General features: G+C 46.2%; 1 protein-coding gene across 6 annotated transcripts; it reads right to left on the bottom strand.

Moving 5' to 3' along the window:
* Nucleotides 1-8902: 8902 nt before the first annotated feature.
* On the bottom strand, nucleotides 8903-21760 carry PTHLH (parathyroid hormone like hormone). 6 transcript variants are annotated; one of them, XM_010410234.4, is made up of 4 exons: nucleotides 21473-21758; nucleotides 18795-18917; nucleotides 12882-13304; nucleotides 8903-9398 (listed from the first exon to the last, which is right to left on the bottom strand). In XM_010410234.4, the coding sequence occupies exons 2-4, from the start codon at nucleotides 18893-18895 to the stop codon at nucleotides 9389-9391; spliced, it is 534 nt and encodes a 177-aa protein (XP_010408536.3). In that variant the 5' UTR covers nucleotides 18896-18917; nucleotides 21473-21758; the 3' UTR covers nucleotides 8903-9388. The 6 variants fall into 6 exon arrangements, with proteins under 6 accessions (XP_010408536.3, XP_039427464.1, XP_039427463.1 ...); XM_039571530.1 differs by lacking the exon at nucleotides 21473-21758 and adding an exon at nucleotides 20714-21450; XM_039571529.1 differs by lacking the exon at nucleotides 21473-21758 and adding an exon at nucleotides 20062-20146.
* Nucleotides 21761-25814: the final 4054 nt, after the last annotated feature.

Raw genomic sequence — 25814 nt, 5'->3', positions numbered from 1 at the left:
GTTATTGTTGCTTGTGTGGGCACTGGGTTCCTCCCCACTGAACATGAAGGAAAGGCATGCATCTGTGAGACTGGTGAAATAATTAACTGGCGAAAACAGAACCATTATTTGTGACTATTAAATGAATGAGTAAAACTGTTCTCAGATCTGCCAAAATGTTCACATAGAAAAATCAGACTGCTCAAGGGGAGGGACGGGGTGAGAGGCTTGGAAAAACTGATTTGCTGAAGTTTGAAGCAGGTCAGGGGAGACTGGGGGAGGGGAAGGGACTAACTTCATCTCTGAGGTGGTCCCACTTTCAAGAACTTTGTGAGCCCTCTTTCTGGAAGTGGTTCTCTTTATACATTCAGACTTGGCTGGCAGCAGTCACCTTGCTTGGCCTTCCCTTATTTAAAGAAACAGCTGCATATGTCAGTGTTTTTGTTGCTCTTACTTTGTACCTTGTGCCAGAAGCTCTGAAGTTATAAGCCTGCTCACCTTATATGTGCAGCTTATAAATCTGTACTCTACAGAGGGCTGATGGGACAGTCCTGGAGGACGGGGATGAAAGGGGAGGGCATCAGAGGCTAAGACTGAGACACCTCTGTAGGCAAAGAAAAGACAGATCACCACACGCTGGAAGAGAAATTGTGTTGAAAATGAGTCAAATGCTGTCAGACTCGGAGGGGTCCTTGGGGGTATTTTTTGTGGAAGCAAAACTACCAGTGACCCCAAGAGAAGGTTTGCATGACTAAGGGCCCTTGAATACTGCCCTAGAGCCTCCCTTGCCCTGCCTGTCCATGCCCCACAATGGTATAAAAAAACAGAAGTCTGGGTGTTTAAGGAAAATCCTCACAAATGAATTTATAGTCTACTCTATTGGGGGAAATTCACATTTAAATTTCCCAGCTTGGAAATGCCTGCAGTGTTCACTTTTGCTTGGACATAGCGTATGTGTCTCATCTGCTGTGACCTTCCTTATTCTTGATAGCCCTGTCTAGTGGCAGTAGGTAAATATTGGTGAAATGAGGGATGAGTCCCAAGAATCCAGTGGGAGATCAGCCTCTGGTTTCTGGGCTAACTACTGATATTTTTTCGAGCTGGATGAAGAGCCTGCCCTGAGACGAGCTTCCCCAGGAAAATGGTTAAAACACCAAGCCCGATAGAGCTCAAGGAGCATTTGGACAATGCCCTCAGGCACAGGATGTGACCCTTGTGGATGGTGCTCTGCAGGGCCAGGAGTTGGACTTGGTGATCCTTATGGCTCCACCCTTCCAGCTCAGGATATTCTGTCATTCTGTGATTCTAAGGTTCTGTGATTCTGAGGTTCTGTGATTCTGGGATTCCCTGATGATTCTGGGATTCTGTGGTTCTGAGACTCAGTGATTCTGTGGTTCTGTGATTCTGTGATGATACTGGGATTCTGTAATTCTGGGATTCTGGGGTTCCATGAATCTGTGGTGCTGTGATCCTGTGGTTCTGTGAGCCTGTGGTTCTGTGGTTCTGTGATTTTGTGGTTCTGTGCCTCTGTGACTGTGTTTCTGTGATTCTTTGGTGACTCAGTGATTCTCTGGTTCTGTGATTCCATGAATTTGTGATTCTGTGACTCTGTGGTTCTGTGGTTCTGTGGTTCTGTGATTCTGTGACAGTGATTCTGTGGTTCTGTGATCCTGTGCTTCTGTGGTTCTGTGATTCTGTGAGCCTCCCCCTGCTCTCGAAGCAGCTGATGTTCTGGTAAGCACATCCTGCAGAGCCCAGGGCCGTGTGCTGGGCCTGGGGATAGCTCCTGCTAACATCAACAAAAGCTCTGCAGGGTGTTTATAGTGCACCCAGAGCAGCATTCCTTTCTTGGTACCTAACAGACACTGTATATTCCACTGAGGATTGCTCCATATAATCCCACCTAGGCTCTGACAAATCAGACCATTGCTCTTTCAGGCAACTTGCCATTGTGCTCTCTCTCCTCTTCATCTGCTAAAATCACCTAGGAAGAGCCACACATTCTCCTGAGGTCTTTTGTTCCCAGTCTTTTCATTAGATCCTTGGGCATGGTTTTCATTATGCATGCATATGCTCTTACTACAATGCTGCTTAAATAATAACACGCACAGCAAAATGTTCATGTGAGTGTGTTCTAAATTTACTGGTGATTTTCAACCGTAGGACTGCTATGTCTGTCTCTGTTGGTCTCTGGCTGTTGGCTTTTTTTATAAGTGTAGCTATTAATGGTCCCAGTGGGTTGATCTTTGTCTGATAAAAACGTCTCTTAAATGGATTAAATATAAGTGACGAATCATCTGTCATAGAGCTGCTCTAAACTCCAAGTACTTACCCCATGTCATCTTATCATTATCTGAGCAACTCAAATGCAGTCATAGTGATTGTGATATATTTATTTAAAGTTTTCATTCTTGTGCCAATAATGAGCCTCTAAAACCAAGAAAAGCTGAGAGTTCTGGATCTGCTTAGCCCTATGGAGTCCTGATGTAAGAGTAAGTACAATGCAAAAATAAAATTCAAAATCAGTGGATGTCAGCTGCATTTCATTAATGTGGATATCATTTTCTGTATCTTATTTCATGATCTGGTGTTTCAGATATAAACAAATCTACTCTGCCCTGTAGCCATTCCACAACATTCCTGTAGCCAGGAATGTTCCTGTAGCCATTGCACAACATCTAGGCTGCTTGAGAAGAGGCCTTTTAAAGAACAGTTCCTCTGTATCTTTCACACTCAAAAATCCCAAACTTCTGTCAAGTTTTTGTACCGATGCCAGTTCCTCCCAGCAATCACTTGGAACTGTGAATCCTTCATGTGGCTGTCAGTAACTCTGTCCTGTGCTGCCTGGTTGTCCCAGGAGATGAGCCCACACATCCTCCCATCCTCCCAGCCTCTGCTGGTGGCTCTGCCCCTGCTCTTCCCTCCTTCTTCCCCCCTTCTCTGCAGAGTCTGTGCATTGTCATGGTTCCTCTGTGAGTGACTGGCAGGTTCTCTACCCAACAAGCACCAGAGCCTCCCTGTGATCAGGGCTTTCAAGACTGAGCACTTGTGCATGAGATAAACCCTTCAGTGGTCCAGGAGATCATGCAATCCTTGCTTATTTATGGGTAAGGAATGATGTGGGATTCATGCTGATATATTAGACTCAAATGCTCGAGGCTGTGCAGCAAGCCTGCCAACCCAAGGTGCATTTCTCAGGATATTTGGGCAGTTACAAGGGGTCTTGTCCTTCATCTCTGGTGATTTCATGTGTGCAAGTGGAATGTCATCACTACACAAGAAGAAGATTCATCATTATCCCCAAAAGCATGATAAGCCCATTTTGTCTTACGAAAAAATGTATTAAGCCTATGTGCTTTCCTGGTAAATCTCTCCTGGTTGTTATTGGAACAGAAACTGGAGAGATGCAAAAGGTAGAAAGGAAAAGGATCTATTTACAGACACTTGCCTGCTGGCATTGGAAACTGTAGACATTTTAAAGTGGGTACAGCAAAGCCCTAAATCTTCCCTGTTTTGTCTCAGAATTCCAAAAGGAGACTGGCTTAAAAGCCTGACTGAGGAATTGGCTACCAAAGCCCCAGTTCTCACGTGATCCTGTGATCCTTGGCCTGGATGAGAGCAGCCATGGGGCAGTTCTCATTTCACACTGGGAGTTGATCTGATTGCAGACCTGAACTACTGACAGAATTTTACATGGACACGTCTCTTCTTACTGGGAAAAGGTTTGATCTTGTTTGGATCAGAGTTCAGATGCACCCAGTGCTTGTGTGTTTCCACAGCCTTTCAGCTACTGGAGGATGAGAGAGGGCAACAACAAGTTTATGAAAACAGGCGAAGTGTCTAACAGTGTGAAAACTTGAGCTGAATCAGAGTAGGTCTTCACTCCTCCAGTGCAGTGACAAAATGGGAAAAATGGATACACACCAGAACACTCAGGTGACAAGGTGGGATTCTTCTGCCTTTTGCTGTGCCCTGGTTTTCTGCTTGACCCAGATCTTGTAAAACATATTTCTAACAGCAGTAATCCACACAAATCCCTCCTGCCTCTAACATGCACGGCCACAGCAAGAAAGGTGGTTCCAATATATAAGGAAGGATTTTCCTTAGTGAATATGTAGGGCTTTCCTGGAAGTTCCACTGGAGAAAAAAAGTCCCTTCAAATTTTCAGAAGTTTTTCTTAAGGGAGCTTAGTCCACAATATGCAGAGTGGCCTTAAACATGCTCTCTGAAGTCCAAGCCTGTACTTTAGCATAGCAGTGAACCCATGAATGTGCAGAGGATGCTCACCTGCCCTGTCAGAGAGCAGAATCCAGCTGTTGGAAAAGGATGGTGCATGGCATATGCAGTGCAAGCCACTCTGTTGGATCACTCACACATCTGGAAAGAAAGGCATGGAGAGGGTTAGATCATAGACATTTTCCACAGCAAATTAGTTAACATTAACTGCAGGAAAAAATTATTTGTGAGGAGAACGGTCCAGGAAACCAACTAAAAAAGTGGACTCGAGGGGGTATATATTCAGAGAACTGTGTGGGAAGTTGTATGCATAGCTTCCACTGAAGTCAGTGTCCAGAGGGGCATCCTGGGGGATGGATGGGCCATGAGAAAATGTCTTTGAGCATGGTCACCTTTATCTGGGTGAGTATGAAACCTATCACTTATTACCTGATGACTGTATTCATAGCCTGGTTAAAAAACTGGGATAAGCAACCATGGGAAAAAAGCCAAACCAAACCAAACCCAACCAAAACTACCACCACCAAAATCAACCAACCAACCACCCAACCAACCAATCCAGTGAGGGGAAGGAAGGCAGGCTACACATCAACATTTCTTTACATTTCTGCCCCAAGCTTTCCACACAGCTCACAAACCTGCAGAAAAGTGGGCAAATCTGACTCCATTTTGAATAATAACTGGGATAAAGCAATGCAATGACTTTACCAAGGAGACCTAGTGCTCTCCCCATTAAAATTGGGGATGAATGCATGTGCCTCTTTCCCTGCTTTGTTCTTGAATCTATTAGCAGAAACCAGTGGTGGTTTCAGTAGAGGACAAAATGTACTTTTTAATGATTTTGTTGCTCACATGACCGAACTCCTCATGCTGATGGTTCCCATTTTATTTTGGCAGGTATCATGTTGTGGTGCCTAAAAGGTAGCTTGTGCTTCCTCTGGTAGGATCTATTTTGTAAATAAATAAAGCCCCTCAGACTCCACAGAAACTATCATAGCCCTTTTTCTCTGCAGTAAATTATGACCGAACAACAAAATGTTTCAAACTCTCAAAGGCTGTAACTAAATCCAGCCAGCATTCCCCTCCTTTCTGAATTACTGCAAGAAAGCCAAGTTCTCTGTGGTGGCTCAGCAGATCAAGGACACTTACTCGTAAGTGAACACGCATGATCGCTGCACTGTGGCTGCATTGTGTTGGGATAGTGCCGTCCACAGGTTGGGGTGGGGAATGCTTCAAACCAAGCCAAGCAGTTCCTGTGCCTGAAATGCCTTCCTTGAGAGCACAGAGCCATTCCAGAGGAGAGGCATAAACTGTGCTGGTTGTTTTTTGTGTGTCTTGAAGGCCAGATGAATGTCTGTATTTACAAAGGACCACGAAACAAACTCTGTGAGTGGAGCTCTACTGTTGGGTGAGCTCCCCGTGCCAAGTGCATGGAGCCTGGAAAGGTCTGTGATGGAGGTCCAGCACAGGGGAGCTGCTGGGAAGAGCTGTCATCATTTGATGTCTCTTAACCACTTTTAAGTCCTGTAGTAAACACGGTGACTGCTGTAAAACCAGAACAGCAGTGGGGTGCCAAATCTGTGTTCCCCTCGGAGGTCTTGGGCAGGAACAACGTTTCTGACTGTGCTGATTGGATCGGGGAGGCAGGACTGCTGTTCAGGACACTTCTGAGGGTGGCCAGTGTCTCCTGGTGTGACACTCTGGCCTCATTTCTTTGATTCTGACTCGTGTTTGACCTCTCAAGCTGAAACTTTGTGAGCTGCCTTTCAGAAGATTTCAGCCAAAGTAGTCATAGCATTTTTAAATGTAAACCAAGGAAAACCAATTGTATTGCCCATAGTAAAAATCTTCTGGAATTTCTTCTGAGAAGCCCTAGCACCTCTATGGCTCACAGAGGAAAAAATGGAGATTTGGAAGTGCATCCTCTGCATTGTTAATGCTCTTTTATCACCTTGAAGAACATCTGGGCATGTTTTAACACTCTGAAAAATCACAGTTATTTAAAGAAATCTCCTTTATCAGGAAAAGCCTTCATTATGGTTCAGCTCCTGTGCATGAGTGGACTTTCTGTGCACATCTCACCACCCTCCAGGAGTGCAGACCCTGCCGTCTGAGCAGGCTCATGCTCGGAGATGATGAAGGCAAAGGATGACTTTCCTCACAGCTCCTGCTTATCCAGGAGCTTGGGAAAAGGCACTGGGATAGGGTGGTGTAAAGCAAAGTGAGGAGGAAGCTGTCCCACTCTGTTCTGGCTGCTTTTCCTGCCAGGAGGTGGGCAGAGAGCAGGAGGAAGCTGGTGGGGATGCTGAGGGGAGAGCACCACCCACCAGCAGCAAAGCTGGGATGAAGGGCTTGGAGAAACACAAGATCAGTGGCTGTGAGGCAGGATGTGGAGAAAGGACTTGCTGAAACAAGAGACTGGTGAAGGAAGGTGCTGTGGGTGAGGTGAGGTCTGGGATTAGCTGGGAATAGGGAGACCAAGAGAAACAGAGCTAAAAGGACATGAATGCAAAAGTGCGGCCTTCCTAGAGGTCATATTTCAGTGAAACATGAAATATTGAAGTTCAAGCACCATTTCTTTTCTCCTCCAACATTTGGTGTCATGGACATCAGAAAATACCAGGAGAAGTCCTGATTCCTAAGTCCTGACCGCTGCAGGGGTCTTTGAGACTAGTTAAACCTTTAGGGTTGAACTGTCTGGGAAACCGAAATCTCTGGGAGATTTTACCCACCACCACAAGAAAGGTAAAGCTGCTCCAGTTTATCTCAGAAATAAAGATCTTCAGGATTTATTTTCCTGCAAAGCTGAGAGCTCAAAAAAGCTTGCATTCAGCTTGTGGAGTCTGCAGCAGCAACTTTCAAACCAGAGTCTGTGAAGCACAGGATCCACAGAGAGCTTTTGTAAGGCCTGTGCAAAGGTCTTTCAGAAAAACAGGACTTTTGCTTAAACTCTCTACAATTGCAGATTTTACCTATAGGAAACTAGGAAAAAAATTACAAGTCCTTAACAGACAGTGAAGGATACAGGGGAGACCAGAGACACTTCAAAATCAGTTTTCCTCTTAAGGAGGCCAGTTCTGTGGAGCCAAGGTTAAGCATTTGGGTGTTTGGTTTGGTTTATGCTCTTTGGGCCCCTGTCTGCCAAGGCTCATCCTTTCTGATGAAGATAAATTGCCTCTGCCCACCAGAGCTTTCAGTTTTAGTTCCAGCTGGGATATGTTGGTAATCCTGAGATACAAAATTGTCTTCTGAATATATTGCAGTTAACTTCAGTTGTATAAATCCGAGCATTAGCTGGATACTATAAATAGGCAGGATGTGCAAGGAGGCCAAGTCGAAAATGTGCAGAAACCATGCCTTTTTTCCTTAGTGCTATGCTTCATCATGTATAATATTTTTCATCTGAAAAGGAAACAGCATGCACGTGCTTTGTGGCTGTTGCAATTAACTGGACATAATGAAGCGTTGAATTTCACACTTCAGAGAAGTAGGTTGGGAAGGATGGGTAATTTTTTCTCAAGTTTTCCTGTTTTTAGTACTTTCTTGGAGGTAGTTTTCTGCTAGATTGGGTAGGGAGCAGAAATACATCTGGTTTATATTACGTGATGGCTGTACTTTGGCAATGGAAAAAGATGGCACTTAAAAAAAAGGAAAGAAGAATAAAAAAGAAAAGTTTGGCAACTACAGAACAGAGCAACAATTACAAGAACTATCTTAAAATTCCCAGGATTTGTAATTTATTTTTCCATGCTTGCATTTTTCTGATGTTGCTGGTGTTAAAGGAGTGGGGCAGAGGAAATTCAGTTGGATTTTGCGAAGTTCAGATATCTCTGTGAAACAATCCCCTTTATTCTGGTTGCCCCCACAGCAGCTGCTGTGATTTGCACGTGAATGGGATAAGAAGAAAGAAAAAGTGATAGATCATAATTTTTTTCTCATATTTTCTTCAGCCACTGGGCATGAAGTTTTGAAGGGGGTCTCTCTCTTAGCTGGTCTCATCTACAGATGAGGCAGAAGCAGGATTAATGCAGATGGTTTTGGAAACAGAGATGTGTGAAGCATCTTTATGCTGGGAGAGGGGAAAAGTTATTCCAGCAATGCAAGAGCACCTCGTGATGTGTCCGCCGGTGCAGTTTGCAGTTTTTCTTCCCTTTGTATATTCCCCCAGGAAACAGGCTTTGCCCCCCCCCACACAAAAGCATGAAGAAATGAGGCTCTACTCGTGTTGTGGCCATTTGCATCTCGGAGCAGAGGTGTCAGGAGCCCAGGACACCGACCATCTGTCTGGGCTTGAGCAGGGCTGCGGGTGTGACCTGCGAGCACCTTCCAAGAGCGGAGGACGTGGTGCATCCCCTGGGGCTGCTTTTCACACTCCAATTTGGAGAGTGCAGTGGTTCAGCCCCTGCAGGAGTGGGGCCTGGGGAGGTTGGGCATCTGCTTCCCCTGCAGTGGGGTCTGAGCTCTGTGACTTTTTTTACCCCTGGGTTGTTCAGCAACTGAGTGACTTGAAATACAGCACTGGAACAAAATATGTTCTGAGTGATTTTTAAGTAAAAGCTAATGTGAAAATGTGGGAGTTTAGACCAATGTAAACACATAAAATTTAAAACGCTTTTCAAATGTAGTAAATAAAAAAAATAGTGTTTCTGCTCTTGAAATTCCTAAAGAACACATTTTTCCTTCTGAGTCATGATTTAATTAGATTATATTTTATTAGACATTCTTTACAAATTTTAAAATACTGCTATTATACATGCACAAAGGAAAATCAGTTTGAACAATTGTATGTAGGCATTCACTGAAATCAACCACAAACCAGGAACATTTTATGTCAGTTACCAATGTACTCAATATGTATATCTAAAGTGCATTATGTTACAAAAAATATAGAAAGTCAGCAGCACCAAGATACGTTCACAAAATAAATACACCAGTCAACAAAATAAATTATGGTAAATGTGACAATAATAATTGTCTTAGCCTTAGCCAAAAAAAAAAAAAAAAAAGGAAAATTCACAATAACAAAATGTGCAGTTTCAGAGAGCAATGGGGGGAAAAGGTTTTATTCTGAGCATTTACAATATTTACAGGTAATAAATATTTTAATACTTCCCATATGTTCACTATTACAGAATACTGCAATATGTCTTCCAAAAATCTCTTGCTGAAAATGTCAGCGCCTCCTGCAAAGAAAACGAAACGACAGAACAGAAAAATTAATTAATTTTTGCTTCAAATGTGTGAACATAAAATCAATAGCAAGTGTGCCACAGACTGTAACAGGTGTGCCTTGCTAGTAACCATTTGCAATAACAGGGGCTGTTTGACCATGTCACAGTTTTAGATATCTATTCAAGACCTCTGTTACGTTTTTCTCAATGCAACTCCTCCAGCAGTGTGATGACCATCAGTTTGTCACACACTGAGGCCATCCATTGCACTGTACTCTACCCTCAGAGGAATGGAAAGGGACTTTAGTTTTATTTAGAGCCTTATGCAAAAAGATTCCTGAGTGCTACAGGCAGAAGAATTGCATCATGCTATGATAAAAATGTCGAGTGCTACCAAAGAGAAAAACACAGTTGGAGAAAAGCTGAATTAGTTTTGGAGGCATGGAAAAGGAAGCCCTTGTTAATGCAATGGTGATGGTGTGTTCACTGCTGGGGTGTGATGCCATGTTCCGGTTAAAACAGTGCCAAGGGGCTTATTTGGTCTCTTTTTCCAACTGATAGACCACCCCTTAGAAAAGGGGCTATATATTTCTGTGGCGTCTGTGCCTAAAGGCTGCTCAGGTCTTGGAGTGAGCAGACCCTTGATAGCATCTCCCTGAGTGCTTGACTGAGTGAAAAGGCTCTAATCCTGAAACTTTCCCTTTGGGAGCCAGAGAGCTTGGTCCTGAAAGAAAGCAACCATCCTGTCCTGTTATCCTCCAGCTCCTGCTGCATTCAGCCCAGGCTGAAGCAATCAGCTGCACCCAGTCCTGAGATCTGGGAGTTTTCTAAGGGAGTTCTCTCCCCATGAGAACAAAGCAGAGCCTGCTCCCACCTGTCAGTGTATTCCTTATCCTGCAATATGAAGTTGCTCAGAGGTGCTGCAGGAAATGCTGAAGGGTTGGGCTATTTCCCCTTCTGTCCCTGTGAACAGCACATTTATTTAGCGGTTCCTTGGGAAGCACCTAAGGGTGGAATGTGGAGCTATAGGATGGAGTGGGATTCTCTCTGCTGCTGGACTGATCACCAGAGCTGGGGGTAGTATTCCACATGGCAAAAGTGTGTGGGTGTGAGGCACAACAAAACTCAGGTCCTGGCGAGTTTAAGAGGGTTTTCTTAACGTGCACATTGAAAGGGAGGCTCCATTCATTAGCGAGTTTACTCATTTGAAAGGTCTTTTAGGAAATTAGGTAAGAGCAACTTAATTAAAGTGGGAATATAGCTGGAATGTCCATGAGAAATAACTTTTAAAGTGCCTGGAATGGAAATGCTAGCATGAAGCTCCTTAATAATTAACAACAATATTAGGGTCCATTTCAGGATATATTCCAACAGGTATAACAATGGCACATAATTCATACAGCATGGCTGTGCATGTGTGTGTGTCTGCACTACTCAGGCCTGTTTCTAATATTTTCAATTTGGTCTGGATTTTAGGCTTTGTTTTAAAGTTTAAGCTAAGCCACATCTGGACAATGGGCTCTGTACTAATGATAATTCGCAAGCTGTGTTCAGTGATTTGGTCCCAGGTTTTGAAAGTTTGGCTCGTTTCATGAGATACTCCTTGTAGCAAGTCAAAACATCTAAAGGTGACATTATTTTTGCCTATTTTTTTCTGACCTGAACCGAAAATTTTGTTTTCACAATTGATCAGAGAGAATTGGCATGAAGATTTTAATCTGGCATGTAGAGCAGAAAAGAAGCACAGGGATACAGTGAAAATCATGCTTAAAGTTTACATCTTTTGCCAGCCAACTGGGATAACTAAAAACTCATGTACTAGAAGTTTGTTAGGGCTAAACAAACATGTTCTCTGTACTTGTGAAGGAGGAATTCCATTTTCCTTTTTTAATGGATTGTCTTTGTTAAATCATCTCCAGTTGAGGATCTAAAATACAAGTTCTCTTTAGGAATCTGTGAGAAATGCTGCACTTGGATGTCGGACTCCTCAGTAAAGCTGAGAGCCTTCAGCCATTCAGCCACACTTCAAACAGAAAGGCTGAACTGCAAAAATCAGCAGGGTTGTACCTGCAGCTCTTTTATATATCCCATTAGATAGACACCAAAGACAGCATAGCAAGAAAAAGAAATAACAGTTGAAATGCCCTAGGATGTTTTTTCCTCACATTCTAGATTTCTTTGTGCTCAAGACAGGTGTTACTTACTGGCCAATGCAGTCCCTTGACATCTGTTGAAACATAGGCACCTCCTGAGCAGAATCCTGAAGGCTGCCTTTGCTAAGGTGCTGAGACAAACCAGTGTCTCTTACTTCCCTCCTACCTACTACAGCCATTCCAGATGGTTTTGGTCTGGGATGCACTGGTTTATGGTCTGGGACACCCTGGTTTATGGTCTGAGTGCCCAGCCCCAGGTGTTGGTAACTCCTGTAGATGCCAGCACAAGCTGAGGTGATGGAGCACATTGCAAACTGTGGCCTGTAGAGCCTAACCTCAGGCTGCATTTTAGTAAATCCCACAGCTGGTGTCTCTTTCCAAGGGATTTACTGTGAGCAAGTGGCACTTGTCCTATGTCTGTTCTGCCAAGGTAAAGGGGAGGAGGAGAGAAAAGGGTGCGGGTTTTGCTGGTAAAATGCAAACATTCAAGGAGAACTGAGAAGTGGAGTCCTTGGCTTTGTCTGCAAGTGTTCAGATTTCCATGAAAGCTGACTGCAAGGGGATGAGTCACTTGGGACACCTAAGCTGATGTCTCCAGGCTACTGCCCTAAAAACCCTTCACTGTCATGCATGAGGGAGGCATATCCCTCTCCAAGGCCAATGCTAAACATTTTTAAGTAGCAACATAATTGTTTCATGAGCTGGCAAAAAGATGGAGCTGTATTAAAAGTTCTAATGGCAGGGAAAATTTTACGGTGAAAGGTTGGTCTGCCTTGTTTGCAGATATTACTGAGAGAGAATTTTTCCGTGTTCTCCCCTAAGGTTAAACAGTAAAATGAAAAACTGTAAAGTAAGGGTAGGAAAGTTGCCAAAAAGGGGAGGTGTTGAGAGGAAGGAAAGAAAACTTCACCATTTTATAGATGCAAAGCCTTAAATAAAAGTCAAAGCTTTCAATCTGCTGAGGCCCAAGCATGGGACCAAGATGTGATGTGAGATACACTATGGTTAAAGCAGGAAAGGAAATTTTAGTGGCTGTGATGTGTTTCCTTTTTGCAGAAATACCTTCACTTACTACTCAGCTTCAGGAAGCAGATTTTGGCCATAAGTTGTTTACGTGAATTGTGTCTCTTAGGAAAGAAAGGCTTTGTCCCCAGTGCAAAGTGGAAGGGGCGCTTACCTGCAGAGAGCACCTTGAGACTGTGCTTGAAAAGCCACTGCCCAGTCATGAGTACAAAGATCTGCTTTTACTCCCAGTTTGGGTGAGGCCTTGGCCTCTCACACCGAGGGATAACAATTTCAGTAACTACGTGGCATGCTCCCCAAAAGAACATAGCAGAATTACCTTAAAGTGTGATTATGTGTAGTAACAGAGATGTCCAGGAGTGGGCTCTCGGTCACGATGTCTCCATACATGCTGGAATTTAGCCAAGCTGAGCGGGTTCGCCTCTTTTTCTTCTCTTGTTCCTTACGTTTTCCAGGCTTTGCTTTCTTTTTCTTCCCTGACACCTTCAGGGGCTGCTCCTTGTAGGTCTGTGATTTGTTTGTCTCCTGAGTTAAGTATCTGCCCTCATCTTCACTGCCAAACCGGACAGGGTAGTTCTTCGTGTTGGTAGCAGGTTTAGGGTTAGGTGACACCTCTGACGTTGCACGGATCTCTGCAGTGTTGACACCTTCGATCAAATTTTGAAGGAATATTCTTCTTCGTAAGTCTTGGATTGACTTGCCCTTGTCATGCAATAGCTGGTGCTCTGATACAGCCCGTTTGCTAAAGGAAAAGAAGAGAGGAGAGAGAAAAAATGTTTAGGATTTGGTTATTGCCCAGTGCTTGGCAGAGCTCCTCTCTTCTCTGGTTGCGGTGGCCACAGTGACTGTGTACCAGTCTTGGAGATATCCAGTGAAGTCAGACTGCTGGAGCAAGTCCTGCTTCTTCCTCAGAGTAGCTGCTCCCAGCAGAGAAGGGAAAGACCTAAGCAGGTGATAATTCTCAGCTGACTGATCACACACCACTGGACCTGGAGCTGGATTAGTCACTGCTCTGCTCTAGGAAAGCATTAAGACTCTTAATATATCACACTTGAGGCAGTAAGAGCAGGAAGGCAGTTGTCAGAGATAGGAAAACTCAAGGGTCAGATAATGCAGCAAGAGAGGAAAACCCAATACTTCTGCTGGAGCTGGAAGCAGTGTTTATACAGCATCATTCTAGTGATTTTCTAGTGATATCAGTCATGTACTTCAAAAACATAAACAAGCACATAAAAGGGTCTTTTATTCCTACATTTAAATAAGTGCAATTGCAGGAGCATAAGGGAAAAAATTTTGAATTTGGGTGCCTAAAACACAGGCACTTCAGTTCATAATGAGCTACCCATGGAGGCAGCCTGAGCATCAGCAGAGATGAGCCTCAGCCACTCCTGTGGATTTACTGCTTGGTCACTTGTGTGTAATTATGGTTTTAGATGCTTTCCTAGTATTGCTTTAAGTGTGAACTTTTGGGGCCAAATTTCTTGTCTGCTGTGCTGTTTGAGTTTTGTGCTAACCCTCTTCACTGGATCTTCTTCAAGAGCATCCTGGTTTGTTGGAGTGGTTTTTCCAGGGTTCATCCTGACCTTTTGGTACACTGAGCTCTGTCTTGTTTTCGAGGAACTGGGAGATGAGTAGCTATCTGTCTTTCAGAGATGTTGTATTGGCAAGGAATGTATTAAACATCTGAGGAAAGAAGATACAAATGGCACCTGGATCATAAATAACTGTGAGAAAATACATGCCTTTTCCTTGAAGTGGAGTAGATGCACAGCTGTGCTGTGAAGCACAGACAGAGCGCAGGCTGGGATTTTAGCTATGTTCCCATGAATGCACTAATACAGTTTATCCTTCCAATTGCTCTACTCCAGCAGGCAGAGTTTGGCTATGGAATCTCTCCTCTTGCATCAGGGTATGGCATGTGACTGGATTCTTACTGGCCAAAGAAATTCCATTCACTGCCTTGCCTGTCCGATAATCATTTGGTCAATTAGCTGGGTAAGAAGTGGTTTCTGCATGTGGGTGAACTGGAAGAAGACACATCACTGTGAGTGAATATTCCTTCCTTCCATCCCGTCCCTCATTCCCCTGCTATGTTACCAGGTTTCAAAATGCAAAATGTTTGGGAGTGTTCTGCAGTTTCTCTTTCTCGGTCCCTTCAGCCAAACCCTTTAGATTTATGACTTGATCAACTATTGGAGCTATTGGAAATTGGCAACTTCAAGTAGAATTGGCTTAAGAGCATCCCCTTCACTTTTTGTCTTTGTAGGGCTGTACTTTTTGAGTATTGGGTTCAAGTGATGGATTTAAGTGGTACTACATGTCTATTACTCAGTGCAAAATTCAAACAGCAGCTTTCCCTCGTTTCACAATGAGACTGGAAGATGACTTTCAAAATCTTGCTCAAAATCAGCTCTACATATACTGAGGTTTGTGAGAACACATGTAATCAAATATTGTCTGTGTTTTAAATGTCCCAAAATCAGTTTTGCATGACTTCAGTCTTTAGGGCAAATATTTTATGCCCCTCTACTAAATGTGCCTGAGCAAAAATGCAATGTGATAATCCTAAGATGATCCCATATCGTGTCTTTCTCTTCAGCGCAGCTGTGACCATTAACACAAGCTCATGATCTCCCCCAGAAGAATTTTTTGGACCAAGAGCCATCTCCAACACCCTTCTCGTTAGGGTCAGTCTGATTGACAAATAGGCCAATAAAACCAGCACCCTGGGCTGCTCTGGGTGACTGCCTCTGTGCTGCCTGTCAGGCTGTCCAGTGTGACTCAGGTTACATTCCGAGCTTCAGTAGTCTATTTTCTCAGGAATTTTCATGGGAAATTCAGTTCTGCTTTCACTCTTCTAGTTCATAGAAAGTGTATGAAATCTCCGTGCTTTAGGGAGTCTAAACCAGTATCTCATGTGATGAGCAAAGCTTTCCTACTGCCTCCTGTGAACTACCAAAGAGAATTCCTTCTGCAACAGACAACCTAAAGCAGCCTTAATCCTCTAATGTGTATTTGGTCAATTTCCCCACTGTGACAAAATCTTGACTCTCCAAAGCCTGTTATTAAAGTCCTCTTGACTGAAAACCTATTCCATTTTACAGAGCTGAAACCTAAACATTTCGTTCCAGTACACACAAGGCAGTCAGAGAGCATTACAAGATCTACATCTTGAGTGAGTATGCATTTCCAAAATAATGCAGGCATTGACGTGTGAGGGCTTGGTGTGCCAAAGAGGGTGGGTTTCTCTTTAAATGTCTGTATGATATTTAGCATCAAGTCTGGCTCCAAATAACATTCTGCTATTCCAGATTGTATAACATTACGTAGTGTTACATTTCACATGACTTTTATTACTCAGCCAGACTTAAGGATTATATTTTGCCTACTAGCTTCCTTTGTATGCTCTAGATCAAAAATCTCCTTGAAACAAAGATGTGGTAGATACATATCTCTTTGACCTTCTGCTTCCTTCTGCTTCAGTTATTCAAACAACTCCTATGTTTGTAAATCATGGAGAAAGACTTGCCCAAGAAGACTGATGTAAGAAGTGCTTCATAATGGAGATATCAACAACATCTCACCCACACACTCAGAGTAGGAAGGCAATGGAGGCTGGAATGATTGCATTCACATATTGGCTATGATATGCAAAAAAATATTAGGCTGTTAGGGTTAAGATGACCCACTAGAGGTCCCTTCCACCCTTCTATAAAATGCACCTCTCATCAAGGGAAAGGAGTCTGTACTCAAACCAAGAGCAGTAAATGCTAAGCTTACCTGTGGTGGGCACTGTGAGAGTGGGATGTTGATGGTTTGTACTTGACCAGAGCATGCAAACTAATTACTGGATCCAAGTACACTGTGTACACATGAGACTGGGTGTCTCATCATGGGGAAAGCACCAGAAATCCCTGACTTGCGACTATCCTGACTTCACATACTTCCAGATAAGCTGCTCTTTTCAGGCACATTCCTCCTTTTTTTTTTTTTTTCTTGAGATATCTAGCGTTTCTAAAAGGCAACATTCTTCAAGCTACCACTTTCTATCTCAGAGAGCTGCTCTTATTTAGCTGTTATTATCCTTGACTGTTCATGTTGGGTCTGATCCTAAATTCAGCAAAATAACTGAGGAGGATTCAGTCAGCTCTCTGGATTTTGCAAGTCTGAGTGCCCTTGCCACTGACTCCAAAGGGAGGGAAATCTGCTCAACCTATCACAGGGTTAGGAAAAATATTTTGAACAGATCTAGGGACATGATGCTCTGATGTCTGGAGATGATGATAAAAATATGTAACTTCATTTTGAGGCATTACTGAGTTTCTCAGAAGTTCTTTAGCAGCTAAAGCACTCCTATAAAAAATAACATGTCTGGAAATCTTTTCTTGGGACAATTTGCTATTGCTTTCCATGGGAGATTTGCTTCAGCAAAGTCTGTAGAACCAGGCCTATGCAATTTTGATTACTTTTGCATGTCTATGATAATGTGCTTCAGTAGTTTCATCCATTACTGGTTTAAGCTTTTGACTGGAAAAAAAAAAAAATCAACTCGAAGCCTAAGTGAGTTATTAACCATTAACTCTAGGAATGGTTTGTGGTGATATTAAAACACGACACATGTTTGAGTGTGGTGTCTGTGTTTGTGCTGTGCCCACAAACAAAACTACGAAAATGCCACTAACTGACAGCTGACTGCTTTCTTGTGTGTGTTTTACATGCCAGAGCAAAGAGGGAGCTGAGAAATGAGCTTTCACTGGGTAGCTCACACTCTTCTTCCCCCCTGTCAGGACAGAATGGGGATGTTGGGAAGACCTCTAATCCTGACCTTTAAAAACAAGTGTTAGAACTACACTGGCTTCAAAAAGAGAAAGAGTATTTCTTTGCAAATCTAATTTTTTTTTTAACAACCAAATTTGGCTTAGATCCAGTTCAGAGTTTCCTAGCCAAGAAAATAACAGCATTTAACTGCACTACAATTATTTTCTTTTTTAATTTATTTTTGAAACTGAAGTTTGATTCCTCTGTATAAAATGGTCCCAAAAGAAAGAAATAGCCCAAGAACAGCTTGCAGGAGTACAAAACAGTTAAACGTTAATGGACTGAGAAGAATACACTGTAACATTATCAGCAATAACATGTTCTACACAATTTGCTGTAGGAGATTTGTAATAGCTCTCTGCCTGGTGCCAAACTTTAGGTGTGTCTGAAGTCACTTCACCTGGGGTATGTTTTTTTTTCTTTTGGGTGTTTGGGGTTTTTTATTCTTCTTCTTATTATTATTCTTATTCTTATTATTGTTACTGTTATTATTCTCTGTGTTGCTTAAATGGCAGAGGAAGTGCTATTTGGAGATCTTGTCCTTATGTATGTAATAAAACATTTACAAGGAAACCCATCTGAAATTGTTTGCTGTGTCATGTTTCCCTGTAAGTCGTGATCGGATTTTCCAGCACTTTTTCTCCAACTTCCTTTGGAACTGAATAACAATACAGCCCTCCCCAGGATGACTGAGGTGTTTCTTCCTTAGAAAATCTGATGCAAGTCCAGAGAAAGCCAACAAGTTAGATGTGTGAGGCAGCTGCTCCTGCATCAGCTCAGAGGCTTCTCCTGCACTTTGCGTACGGGTATTAGTATAAACCAGGCTGATTATTTTGGAAGGAGCAAAAAGGTCATTTCCTGAACAGACTGTCTTAAGTTACACTATCATTTATCAAAAAATATGCCTCTGCCTCTAAGTAATATACTGGACTCCCTTTGGATTTTTTTTCCTTGAAGTGGTAGAAATCCAAAGAAATTGTTCGGTACTTCAGTGTCATGATGGCCCTCGCTTCTGCATGTTTCCCCTACCCTTATCAATATTGGCTCCACGCCAGAGCCGAGGAAGTGTATGCTGTTTAATGTAACACACAGCATTCGGACAAACCAGGATGCTCCCTACGGGGGTCCCGGGCAGCAGCACAACAATCACCCAGCTGCGTCGGAAGAGAAGCCCCTCATGTTTCTCATCTCCTCCCCCAAAACTTTTTAAGGTCAGACAGCTGCAAAGCGCCCTTTCCCTGTCCCAAATGCCTCTTCCCGGCTCTCAGGCACCGCCGGTGAGCACCTGGGGCAGGTAACCCGGAGCGGCCCCGCGCAGAGCCGGAGCGTCCCGGGCTGCCTCCCTCCCCACCCGCCCCCGCCGCCGCAGCGAGGGACAATAAAGGGAAAGAAAAAAAGAAAAAGAGAAACTCACAGTCGGCGGCTGATCCCTTCTACTGATCTCCCGTAGGAGGGCACGGAATAACTCAGCAGGAACACTGCGAAACTCCACTGCTGGAAGAGTTTAGCGAACATTGTATCCTCCGGGGCTTAAAACCTGCAAGGAAAGGGAGGTCAGTCCCGAGGGACAGATGCGCCAGCGCCGTTCTCAAGGAGTCCCCGCTGCGGCTCTAGCAGCTCCGAGGCTCTGAAGGAAAAACAAACTTTCTGAGCTCTCGGCTCACTCCTTCCAAACTTCGCTCTGTCTCTCTCCCTTCCTTGCTGTCTGCCTCTCCCTCCCTCCCTCTTTCCCTCCCTCCCTCTCTCTGTCTCTCGCTGCCCGCAGGCAAGTTCTCTCTCGATATTAGTTCAAAAAGCATCCAGCTCTCATTTGAACGGGGTTAGAGCGGGGTCCAGGGAGTTCCCTGAGCCCTGTTCAGTTCCAGTCCGCTAAGCCACTGTCTCAGGGCTTTATGTTACAGCAGAAGCCTCTCTGCAGATACAGAAAGATTCCCAAAAGTCAGCTCAGCTGCTCACTTCTCTGTAAACACACGCGCGGACACACAAACACACACACAGACTGAGGCGGGAGGGGGGATGCATCTCCACATCTGTCTTTCAGTATACCTCCGCAAAAAAAAGGGTCAGGTTCACTTCTCCAGCTGCCGGAAAGTTTTGGTCCCCAACATTGACAAGGAGAGAGAGAAGCAGTGACAAGGAGAGACAAGCAAAGGTCGCTGCCTGTCTGGGGAGCCCGAGAGGTCTGGGAGGAGCGGTAACCCCGGGAGGCTCAGGGGCTGGGAAGCATGCTTGGCTCGGCAGGTTGGACTGGTCTGCAGCCTGCGATGTTCACGCGCTCCGGAGCAGCCTTTGGGAGACCTGCGGGAGGACGGAGGGTTTTGCAAAGAGATGGCGCCCTAGGAACATGTGCGGAGAGAGCGAGAGCCCGGGCGGGATACCCACAGCCAAAACGGAGACTGGGAATCTGCGCTTCCCGGGCCCGCAATCAAAAAGGAGCGAAGAAAGGGAAACACCCCGCAGCACATGCACTCAGCGGACCCCAAGGATTCCGGCCAAGCTCTCCGCATCTTCTGCAGCCGGACTCCTCTCTCGCTCACCTTCCAGCTCTCCCTTTTTGTGTTTACCCCCGGGTCCGCGCCTCCCCTGCCGCGGGAATTCCTCCCATCGGTGGGGGGCACTTTTTAGCTCAAGCCCCAAAGCCCTGCCCGGGACTGCTGCCGCCTTTCCTTGCACGCACCTACCGTTGTTGGTCGCCGTTCCCCTATTAGCCGGAGGGTCGGATCCTAATGATGCTAATTGTACGCTAGTGAAGGGAGGGGGGGAGCTAAGGGGGAGGGCTGGGGGAGGACTCGCGGTCTATGAACGCTGGCGCTCCTGGCCAAAAAAGTAAACTAGTGGAAAGTTTTCTCCTCCTCTCCCTTTTTCGCCTTCCACTTCGCCCTCCTTCAGCCTGGCCAGGGCGCTGCAAACCGCGGCGTCAGGTTGCGCTCCCGTGCGAGGCGGACAGCGCCGCGGGGCTGCGGGGACAGCGGTGGCCGGAGCAGCCGGAGGGGGCCGGTCACCCCCGATCACCCCCGGTCACTCCCGGTCACCCCCGGTCACCCCCGCAGCCCGCCGGGCACCGAGGGCCGGCAGCCCCGCACCCCGCGACGGAGGCACCGAACTTTTCCACGCCGGGATAACACTTCGGTAATACCCGACGGTAACCCAGCCCGCCCGTCTGTCAGGCTGTTCGCGCAAGGAGCTGCCCCGGCTGCTGCAAGGGGACACAGGGACACAGCCGGGGAGCCCTTGCCCCCTTGCCCCCACCGCCGGCGGCTCTCCCAGAGGGAATGCCCTGCACTCCGATCTCCTCATGTTCGACGGCGCAGGCCGGGCCGTGCCAGCGCACACCTGGGGAGGATGGCTCCGTCCCGGCAGCATCCCGGGAGCCCTCGCCCCTCCGCGGGGCTCCGCCGAACCCCGCCAGAGACCGCGGCGGGCACCTCGCTGCCCCCGGGGCACTGGGGGCGCTGGTTGTGCCGCTGACAGCCTGATTTACAGGGAATGCTTTCCCAACACCCTCACAAGCCGCAACAAAACACTGAGGCGTGCCGGCTGGTTGCTCCTTCTCATCCTGCCCCCGAATTAAAGAAGGCTGTCTGGAGAAGGTTTGGGTGCAAAGCAAAGCGTTTTTCTAGGTGCAGGTTATTTTAAGTTAAACGACGCTTGCTGCCACAACTTAAAAGCCCAGCTCCTCAGCCAGATTCCACACCACACAGGCAAATAAAACCGACAACATAAGAGCTGAAATAGAAATCATGCTGAAAACATTAAACCGTTTATGCTCTAAATAAATTCCCTGAAGACCTGGTAGGCTATAAATTAAAATGTATAGCTAATAGGCGTCTTTGATTTACACTGCCCTTTCGACTAATTAAAAATAATTGTGAGATCCCCTGAAAATAGCCCCCACACACTCATAGGTGCATTGCTCATGTTAAAAGTGAAACGTCCATCAAATATTTTTAGAATTTCCTCTCCTCCAGAAATTAATTTTTTTAAAAAAAATACACGAAAAACCAACACACACCATCCCTTACAGACTCAGGAAAAATAAATAGCTTCTATAAACTCAGAATCCTGAGGTTCCTTCACAATTTATTACTTCACCTTTTCCTTGAGTTACAGCTGTCTGTGCCTCTCAGAGATCACCCTGGCCAACAGTGGTTGCTCTTCTCAGCAATCGCTTCCAAAACTTTGTTCTATGCTTAAGAAGAAAAGGAAAAAAAAAAAAAAAAAAGAAGAAGAAGAAGTTAAATGAATTTTTTAAAAAGGCAATACTTTCAAAAATCCAGCCTACAGAGCTTTGATTCTGCCTGTAACAGATTAGGGCGAAATAAAGGGTGTTAAAAGCAGGTGCTTTTCTCCCTTGCTGCTCTTTTTATTATGAAGAACAGAAGCTTCCCCTAATATATATAGTGGGGGAGACCCTTCTCCATTGCTTTTATTGAAAAGACCAAACTTGTGACATCACTAACCACCTTCCTATGGCTGAGTTTGCCTCTTCTCTGCCTCAGTGGGCTTGGGAGAAAAAAAAAAAAAAAAAAAAAAAAGAGAGGGAAGAAAAAAAATAAAACAACCCAACTATGGCTGTGCTAATACGGCAGGAACTGAGCAGTGCCGAAGGCGTTTAGGAGACTCACTATCACCCCGTGCTCCCATGCCCCCCCTGCCCCCCGCCCCCCGAGGGCTCTCATCTGCAAGGACCGGCGCAGCGCTTTGTCACCTGCCACGTACACAAATGAGCGAACTCACGTAGCCGTGAGCAAACTCCTGGTCCCCAGCCTCACCGTAAGCCTGAGCTCTGTGGCAGGAGGGGGAAAAAAGTCCCCTCGTTTGGGGTTTAAACCTTCCCTGCCCTGCAGGATGCCACGGGAGATGCTCTCCCGGGAGGCACCCGCCGCCACCTGCAGCATTTCCCCCCACCCTCCACGGCCCGGCTGCTCCGCACTGGCAGCTCCCGGTGTCCCCTGGCCTCGGACGGGTGAGAAGGGATGAGGCTGGACTAGAGGATGGACCGGCGGAGCTTTAGGCGCGATTCCAATCCCTACACCTGCGCCAAACATCGCTCCGCTCACGGAGCGCCCACGGGCACGGCTGGCCCGGTGTCTGGGAGAGAGGAAAACTCTACACTTTTGCGGGGCTTTTACCTGCCGGGGCCTCGGTTACGGCAGGGCTCCCCGCCAAGGCGAGCAGCTCTGCCGCCGGTTGTTTCTCGAGCCGGGATGCACGGAGGGAACCGGTCCTTTTGTCGGACCTGGGAAAGGCTTCAGCTGCGGAGAGGTGAGGCAAAACCCCGTGTTTGCCTTTCTGGCCAAGCCCTCTCTGCCGCGACAAGGCAAACCTTATCATTTTAGGTTTTCTGACTCCACTTTCTCCCGTCTTCCCGCCTCAAAGACAATGAGATTTTGGAGGGATGCCGCGCTTGGCTTCTGCCTCCTTTTTCCATACGTATAAACACGCATAAATCAGCTTTCCTACGAGGAAGTTGACCTGGGAGCTTGGCTAGAGAGATAAGTCCCTGTTCCAGGTTTGGCACGTAATTCCCGAGCGGGGAATAGGGCCAGGGGCTGCGGGCGGGTGTGTGACCGGGCTCCCCCCAGAAGCCGCTCAGGAGCGAAACAAAAGCCAGCAAGTGGGACAGGTTCAGCTCTTTGGGGAGGAGATGCCCTTGCAGCCTCAGGGAGGCAGAGGGAAATAATGACTAAACCCCCGCCCGGTGCTCGGCGACGGGCTAAATCCTCAGCTCCGCAAACTTCCCATCCTTCACCTCTGTGAGGTTCCGCCTCTCCCTCCTCCCTCTTGTTTTATTCACAATAAAGCATTTTCGTCATTTCCCCTCCCGGATTTCTATAACCTCAGTTGCACTCGTCCAGGGCTTCGGTTCAGACGGGGAGTTTAACCTCCCCAGTCTTCCCAGGGTGGAAAAAATGGTGTTCAGCAAAAAAACACAGGCGTGCTGACTGCGGGAGAGTCTGGCGGGGAAGGGAAGGGAGCGGCACAACAGTGATTGCTGGACTCCTCCTGCGAGGACCAGAAATCCCCTGACTAGCTCAACCTCTCTGATCCAGCAAGGTTAAAAGCCAGAGAGGGCAGCTCTCTGCAGGCGAGGTGCGAAGCCCCAGAATATTTTTCCAAGGCTCCCAGGGTGGGCTTGAGGACAAGGCTGCTGTGGAGTTGGTAGCAGACACGACTGCTCGCACATTGAGGCAGACTTTCTAGCTCGCACTCATTCTTGCCCGCGACCTAGCCCTGCTGTGCTCTGCAGTGCCCAGTTCTCATGAAGGGTGCTTTCCTCTCCTCTGACTCCCCGGGCGCCGTCGGGGATGAGAAACTCCTTCTTCCACGTCTGACGCGGTGTCATCTTCTCATTGAGTGAAAAGATTGCTCGGGGAGAAAGATAAACCCGCTCTTCCCCTCCCCATCAGCAAGCCCCAGACGTTCCGTGGCGCTCCATGCGAGCACACTAATCTCCTTTATTAAAACAGTGATAGAGTAGCTGAGCCGTCTCTCGCACCCGAGGGGCGGCCGGAGTTCCCCCAGCTCAGCTATTGACACAACGCGCCGTTTATTTAGACAATATGCATTTAATTTAATGCACTCGAGAATGGGCGGGCGGGGCGGGGAGGGGGTGAAGCAAAAATACAGAAAGCTGCGCGGAGCTGCGGAGAGCTTTGCCAAATCTTCTGTCTGGTTCCTAGAATCCAGCAGACAGCGAACGGAGTAATTTTCAGATTTGAGGGCGAGGAGCCGGTGATGAATCCCCGGGGCTGCGCCCGGCGGTGCCGCTGCCGCGGCCGGCGGAGCGTGGCCGGGCTCCAGCCCCAGGGCGCTGTCCATGGTGGTGCGGCCCCGGCCGAGCGCCGCCGCTCCGCTGCCGCCGGACACCTGACCCGGCACCGGCACCGGCACGGGCTCCCTGCCCCTGCGCTCGCCACCGGCGCAGCGAGCCAGCCCCCCTGGGCCGCTCTGACACCGAGCCGCCGCCTGACTCCCAGCCTGTAGGGGAGAAACTCGAAGGGAGCAGGCAGCTGGTTTAGCCCCCGCTGAAGGGACGCTCGCAGACAGACCCCCTCCAAGTGCTCATGGCGCTGGAAATGCTGGCAGCCACCACGCTTTCGATGGCACGTGTATTTCGTTTAGTGCTCTGAAACCTTGAGCTCTTATGTTGCCTCTCTGTCTACGTCTGTAGAAATAACTACAAATAATAACTACGTTCAGTTTGAAATAACTCTTAGCATAGATTGAACTTTTTTTTTTCTCCTTTTTTTTTTCTTTTACCGAATATCTATCAAATACCAACAGGAAGAAACGTGTCTGGTCTATTTAACTTACACAAAACTAATACCAAGCCGGGCTGGCTGGAGAACAAGAATTCAATTTAAAGAAGGGGGGAGGAAGATTTGCAATTTGTTTTTGTGCTATGTTGGAACAAAATCCATCCCTTTAGACACTTTTCTGAGATGAGACAGACTCACCTCCTGCCTTGAAATAGCTTAGTGGTTGATGTACTCATCTGGGATGTGGGACACCAGAGGTCAAGTCCTTTCCTTCTCTGATTCAGAGTCCCAATCCCTGGACTCTCAGTTCCTTTCAGTTCCCTCCCATCCCAGACCTTAAAACCTTTCCGATTACATTTGTGATGAATTGATATTTTTCAATGGGTGAAAACCAAATGTTTAGTAAAGGAAAAAATCCCATCTAACAGTTATTCTGAGCAGTTGTTCTGGGATTTTTTGGTTAAACAAGAAGTCCAGGCAACATGCTGTATTTTTGCTTCATGCAACAATGGAAGGGAATTGAAAGCTGAGAAAAGAAGGGGTGAGCTAGGAAAAAGGAACAAGTCTCCTTCTCTGGTGGCACACAGGGCTGGTGTGGTGAAGATACTTTCTTTATCTTCATCTTTGCAAATTATTTGGGCAAAAAGACTCTGTCCTTCCCCATAGCCACACAGGGCTAGTACACTTGGGGTGTGCTTTCCTCGGATATGGTTTTGCTTGATCTCTTCTATTCCTTTAGCTTATGGAACACAAGAGAATGTTGTAGTTTGGATCATCCAGTCTCATTTGACTTCCCATCTAAGAAGACAGGATGCCTTTCCACACTGATGGAAAGAACAAGTTCGTGTGAAGCCTGAAGCCTGTGATTCTGAGCACAAAGGCACCGTAACAAGCTCTACCTTGAGCATAGCCGTTATTAGCCAACATTCCTGAAGTACATATCTTTGTTTTATGCATTTTGATTTTGTTAATCTAATTATTTTTGGTAATCTCCAGTCTGCCTTCCAGGAACTTTGCTGCTTCTTGCTGTTTGTTTTAAAAAGTAGGGATGACTGGAACTGTTACGTGCATCCTCTGCTTTGACTCAGATGTGCTTTGTTCCTTCCTTTACTCCTATGTGAGTAAAATGATCCTGTATTCTCTTCTTTCATACCACATTAATTATCCACTTT

This window comes from Corvus cornix, chromosome 1A (genome assembly GCF_000738735.6).
Source record: "Corvus cornix cornix isolate S_Up_H32 chromosome 1A, ASM73873v5, whole genome shotgun sequence".
NCBI classification, from domain to species: Eukaryota; Metazoa; Chordata; class Aves; order Passeriformes; family Corvidae; genus Corvus; species Corvus cornix.
Note: the sequence above shows the minus strand (reverse complement) of the source record. Positions and strands in the feature narration are given on the sequence as shown.

Excerpts from the sequence above, each read along its gene's own strand:
- PTHLH (XM_010410234.4), bottom strand. The coding sequence starts at position 18,895 with ATGTTCGCTAAACTCTTCCAGCAGTGGAGTTTCGCAGTGTTCCTGCTG. Across the intron at positions 13,305-18,794 it reads GAAGGGATCAGCCGCCGACT|CAAACGGGCTGTATCAGAGC; the intron begins GTGAGTTTCTCT and ends CTTTTCCTTTAG.